Source organism: Sinocyclocheilus anshuiensis, unplaced genomic scaffold (assembly GCF_001515605.1).
Source record: "Sinocyclocheilus anshuiensis isolate Anshui unplaced genomic scaffold, SAMN03320099.WGS_v1.1 scaffold371, whole genome shotgun sequence".
Lineage (NCBI taxonomy): Eukaryota > Metazoa > Chordata > Actinopteri > Cypriniformes > Cyprinidae > Sinocyclocheilus > Sinocyclocheilus anshuiensis.
In genome coordinates, this window is record NW_015549597.1 from 1355315 (window position 1) to 1361476 (window position 6162).

The following is a 6162-nucleotide window of genomic DNA, read 5'->3' on the forward strand; positions in this document are numbered from 1 at the left end:
CAGTGAAGCCTTCATTTATGTAACCTTATCCAGAATATTCATGTCCAATAATCCCCCATCTTTCCTTTCTTTTCCTCAGCGTGCAGGAGTTTCCCTCTCCCTCTATGTCTCCTACTCTACAGCCAGGGCTGGTGAGGCTCATTTTGACCTCTGCCCTCCGAGTATGGAGTGATGTCACACCTCTGCGTTTCCACCCTTCTCCATACGACCCATCACCACAGATAGACATCAATGTCACCTTTGCCAGCGGTTACCATGAAGATGGATATCCTTTCGATGGCAAAGGGGGGACTCTGGCACATGCATTCTTCCCAGGAAAGGGAGATCTTGCTGGTGACACACACTTTGATGACGGAGAGAGCTGGAGCTATGGAGGTAAATTAAATGCCATATACATCTTTGTGGATCTGACATCATTATCTACAGAGATATTCATTGATAAAAGAACAGGAAATTGGTCAGAAGTGCTTAAATGTTTTATGTTTCTGCAATTCCCCAGATTGGAGCACCTCCACAGATTTATTCACAGTTGCAGTTCATGAGTTTGGTCATGCTTTAGGCCTGTTTCACTCATCCTCCAATGACTCCATCATGAAGCCTTATTACCATGGTCCTGTGGGAGACATGCGCAGCTACTCTTTATCCCTTGATGACAGACTGAGAATACAGGCGCTTTATGGTACACCCTAATATGTAAAAGACATATAGCCTATCTATCTATCTATCTATCTCAGTCGATCGATAGATAGATAGATAGATAGATAGATAGATATATAGATGCCTATTTCTCATGACTGTTTACCATACAGGAAAGAGACAAGCTTTTAAGCCTTCTCCATCTGTTGTTGCACCCACAACTCATCTGCCCCACTTCTCGACACCAGCTCCTCCACATCCTCCCTATCAGTGAGTAACACTGTAATCATAACAGGTTTCACAATGAGTGTTATATTTTCCCTAATGCTGTTTTCATTTTCAGCCCAGCAGCCTCTGTTGATCGCTGTCAGGGAGGTTATGATGCAGTCGCTAATATCAGAGGAGAAGTTTTCTTCTTTAGAGGTATGATGTTTGATTTACACTCTCAATCAAAGGTTTTTTAAAGAAGTCTCATTAGGGCTGCATTTATTTGTTAGAGTGAATACAGTAAAAAACATAACCTGAAGTAATTGTTTTCTATTTTAATATATTTTAAAAATGCATTCATATGATGGCAAAGCTGAATTTTCAGCAGTCATTACTCTAGTCTTCAGTATCACATGATTGAGAAACATTTCTTATTATTATCAATGATGAAAACAGTTGCTGCTTAATATTTTTGTGGAAACTGGTGATACATTTTTTTGTATGGAACCTTCATGGAATCCTCACACAACACATCCTGAAAATCATTAGTAGAAAGTTACTATAAAAATAGAAAGGTTAAAGAAAATATATTGTTTATTATTCTCTTCTTCAACCATTTGCTCTTTATCAGGTCCACACTTTTGGAGGGTACATCATTCAGGCTCATTAATGTCATTGACTGCAGCTCTGATCCACAGCTTCTGGATCGGTTTGCCTCCAGAAACATCCAGAGTTGATGCAGTATATGAGAGAAGAGATGGACATATTGTATTCTTCATTGGTAAGAAAGAAAAAAAGAGACCTCACATTTAAAAAAATTTTTTAAACAATATATAAAGAGCTATTGACTGAAGTAAAAAGCATGGTAAGAATAGAATGTTTATTGAAATTTCATAGTGACTGATAAATAGATTTTTATGTCTGTGGTACAAAGGAGCATGTTCGTGCTTCGTGTTTACTCTTTTTCATTGTGGTCTTCCTCAGGTAATCAGTACTGGGTATTTAGAGACACAGTGTCCCTCCCTGGGTACCCGCGACCACTTTCAGAATGGGGATTATGCACTTCTGCAGGAGGACTTCCAGAGAGGGTGGAGGCAGTATTTGTGTGGCCACACAATGGGAAGACGTACCTGTTCAGTGATGGAGAGTACTGGAGGTTTGATGAAGTGGGAACAGAGAGGAAGCTGGAGGAAGGGTACCCTAAACCAGCATCCATCTGGGGGATGCCCTCTCACCCTGATGATATCATTGGATTTCTAGATGGTAAGATGTTTCTTTTTTTATTTAAATATATTCATTTTCATTTTCTCTCAAACTAAACTCAAACCATTTTATTTGCGATTGACCTCAGGAGACACTTACTTCTTTAAAGACTCAAACTACTGGATTTTAAAAAGAGGAGGACTGGACCAGGAATCTGCTTCCCCAAAGTCTATTGCGACTGACTGGATGAAATGTGATGGTCACATTTCAACTCACACTCCTGAGATTCCCAGAGGAGACAAAGACTGTACTTGTGTCCAGAGTGCAGCAGTTATGATATGTGCTTTGTCATTTGTTATATATTCAATTATCATAGTTTGGATTTTGGTTCTTATATTTTACTGATAATATTCATATTATTTGTGTAGTATTTACTGTGTTGTTTTTTAATGTTGTGATATTGCCTGTGAAGTTAGTGAAAATCTTCTTGATTTTTACTTAGGAACAAATTTCCGCCATCGTCTGGATAGGAACGTGTCCACTGGTTGCACACTTTAGAATCTCAGCAGATGTGTAATATAGAGACAGAGTTTGTCTGTTTCTTGAATACTGTGTGTTTGGAGCGTCTTAAAATTTGTGATGTCCTCCTTTATACAAACGATATAGCATACACTATACACACTATAAATAAGCAGTTTATAAATACACTAGTAGATAGTCTCAAAGCTAACACACAGGGGACTATAAGCTAAAAAACAATCTTAATCAGTATTGGATTTGCTTCTGAAACAACTATCATTTCAAATAAAGATTTCATGTAATTATTCTTTCTGTATTAGATTTGATTAAATAATGTAGTAAAATAAAACACGTGAGGCTTATTCTCTGTTTGTTATTTATTTTTGACAAGTTTACATCTAAAATTAATTCAGCCAGATGCACACTGTAGGATTTTTTTCCACAAAAGTAGCCCACTAATAAAAATGTTTGGAGATCATAAAATAAATGCACTTCCTTTTCTTATTTTTATCATACTTCAGCACAGGGATGCAATAAATTGATCAAAAGTTCCAGTTATGGCATTTATAATGGTACAAAAGATTTTTATTTCACTTAAAAGCTGTCTTATTCATCAATGTTGGAAAAAATGTATCACAGCTTTCACAAAAATATTAAAGTGCCCCATTATGGATGTTTGAAAATTACCTTTCATGCAGTGTGTAACACAGCTCTAAGTGAATGAAAAAAAAAAGGTTTTAAATCTGAAAGTGCACCGTGTATATAATGTTATTGTCTCTCAAAAGAAAGAGTTGACTCTGAATCATTGAAACGAGTCGTTTTCAAAACGAATCCCAAGCCGTTTCATGTTGACGTCAACATGAAACATTAGCATATTGCCCGCCCACTTGTTGCGCTCGCAGACCTGGGAAAACATCTCGGTTACGTATGTAACCTTGGTTCCCTGAATAGGGGAACCAGATGCTGCGATGACGTCATCGCTTTGGTAACATCTTCGGTGTGACGAATGTCTGAAGCCCTTATGCCATCACGCCAATTTATTGGCCAAATAGCGCTTAGCACCGCCCCCAATGCGCACGTAGGTGAGCTATATAGCGTGCTGCGCGCTATTTCCATCAGATTTCACTGATTTTCGAAGAAGCGCTATCAAGGTATGGAACGGCCGAGCATCGCAGCATCTCGTTCCCCTATTCAGGGAACCAAGATTACATACGTAACCGAGATGTTCCCTCTCATAGGCTCACTTCGATGCTGCGATGACGTCATCGCTTTGGGAACGCTATACCATAACGCCTGACGTACCTTAGATAGCTGGAAGACCGAGGAAAGCGTCTGCTCAAGCGGATAAGACCCGCAGGAGAACCGCAAGCATCTCCAAACGATTTATGTGCCAGCCGCGTTGTACCTCTGACCAGACTCCACCGACTGGACGTCCTTGATGGACCGCTCCCCAGACCGTAAGGGACGCGTCCGTCGTGACCGTCTTGCGGCGACACAAAGTCCCCATCTGGACCCCCCCCAGAAGGAACTGGGGTCTCATCCATGGGCTTAGAGTACGAAAGCCCCTGCGTGTCACCGTAATTCTGCGAAGCGGATGACAGCGATGTGAAATGTTCTGGCTCTTGGTCCACCACTGAAACGGTTACATGTGGAGCAGGCCCAACTGAACTACAGGGGACGCCGCCACCATCAGACCCAACAGCCTGAGACACAAGCCTACATGTACTCGGTGTCCTGTCTTGAACTGGCCTAGACAGGTCCGTATTGACTGCACACGTGCGGGAGACAGCCATGCCCGCATCGTGCGAGAGTCCAAATAATTTGGTCCAAAGTCCAAATTAGTTTGTCCGTAACCCTAGGCTCCTCAGATGATCGAGGACTAAATCTCGATGTATCCTTGCCTGATCCTGGGATTGGGCTAATATTAGCCAATCGTCCAGGTAGTTCAAGATTCGGACGCCCTGGAGCCGCAACGGGGCCAGAGTTGCGTCCATACATTTTGTAAATGTTCAAGGAGCCAAAGCTAGTCCGAACGGAAGAACACAATATTGGTATGCTTTGCCCTCGAAAGCAAACCTGAGGAACTTCCTGTGCCTCTTGACGATCTGGATGTGAAAGTATGCATCCTTTAGATCGATGGTCACAAACCAATCTCCGGATTGGACCTGAGACAGAATGGACTTCACCGTTAGCATCTAGAACTTGCTCACTCTGAGCACAAGATTTAGACGACGCAAGTCCAAACGGAAGAACACAGTATTGGTATGCTTTGCCCTCGAAAGCAAACCTGGGGAACTTCCTGTGCCTATTGACGATCGGGATGTGAAAGTATGCATCCTTTAGCTCGATGGTCACAAACCAATCTTCGGATTGGACCTGAGACAGAATGGACTTCACCGTTAACATCTTGAACTTGCTCACTCTGAGCACAAGATTTAGACGACGTAAACTGGATAGTGTAACCGTGTCGAACGGTGCGTAGTACCCACTTTGAAATATCGGGCAGGCGTCTCCACGCGGCCCAGTAGTCTGCCAGGGGTCTTGGGTGTTCTACAGTTGAAACGTACATCTGATTTTCTCGTATAGGATCCCGAAGCACCTGAGTGGCGGGAAAAACTATAATGGGAAGATGTCCGATTGTTCTGTCGGGCCTGCCCACTGCCCCAACAGTGGGAGCTTTGGAGGCCGTCATAAACGCCTGGAGGCACGGCTCGCATGACCCTTGGGCTTTTTCTCGAACTCTGAAGGCTGGAATGCGCAGAGTATCCGAGGAGGTGCTCGTCGTAAGGACTCGATCTAAAACTGCCCGAGGCGCAATATGCGGCGGGACCGTCAAGATCGGAGTCAGGAGGCCACAGCGAGAGAGGCGAATACGCTTGTGCGGTTCGTCCACTCTCTAAAGGAGGGCCTGGCCTCCGAAGACGAGCAGAGGAATCAGGAACTGCTATTAGGGGCCTGAGGACGAGAGGGCTTTGCCGTCGAACTCAGGTCCACTCGCTTGCGTTGCCGTGCGTAAGCCGGTGGGCGAGACCTAGGACCCCAGTCTTTACGAGGGGGTAACCTAGGCGGTGGCTCATGCCGCTGGACCTCGCGGTACTGTAAGGACGAAGAGCGTGAGCGGGCCATAGGTGGCTGACGCTCTACTTCCCTAGCCCTGCGAGGGATGAGTTCACGGAATGCAGCGGACTGCTGTTTCGCTGCTTTGCGCCGGCTCGCTATCCCACTCTAACTTATCCACAGCGCGCGTTACAACGTCTAATAGTTCGCTGTAAGACGGGGAGTTGCGTTTCTCCTGTCCACTCGGAGGGAGAGAACTGCACACTTCACCCAGTAAATCCTCGGAATCTGAGGCCGCTGTGAACAGCACGTCTTCGTCATACGCCATACAACCGAAAGACATCGCATCGCAAGCTTCCGGGGTAGGCCGCAAATTATCATTGACGAAGACCACGGGATACCCGTAGCACTCTTCGAGCGCTTGCACATGGCCCGGAGAGAGCGAGAGAAAGGGAGAAAATTCCGTTGACTCGCCCTCTAAACGCCTCGGCTCGCCTGCGTCACCCCAAGCGACCGTCTCGTGCGGCGCCTCGGCAACCG

General features: G+C 44.5%; 1 protein-coding gene across 1 annotated transcript in view; it reads left to right on the plus strand.

The window, feature by feature from the left end:
- The window catches only part of LOC107658423 (matrix metalloproteinase-25-like), a 5461-nt gene extending 1143 nt beyond the window's left edge, over positions 1 to 4318 (plus strand). The window contains exons 3-10 of the mRNA XM_016446958.1: positions 80 to 375; positions 500 to 679; positions 810 to 906; positions 980 to 1059; positions 1475 to 1624; positions 1828 to 2106; positions 2195 to 2433; positions 4223 to 4318. Coding sequence (XP_016302444.1) covers positions 80 to 375; positions 500 to 679; positions 810 to 906; positions 980 to 1059; positions 1475 to 1624; positions 1828 to 2106; positions 2195 to 2433; positions 4223 to 4318 — 1417 coding nt within the window. The remainder of the gene's footprint in view (positions 1 to 79; positions 376 to 499; positions 680 to 809; positions 907 to 979; positions 1060 to 1474; positions 1625 to 1827; positions 2107 to 2194; positions 2434 to 4222) is intronic.
- The last annotated feature ends 1844 nt before the right edge of the window (positions 4319 to 6162 follow it).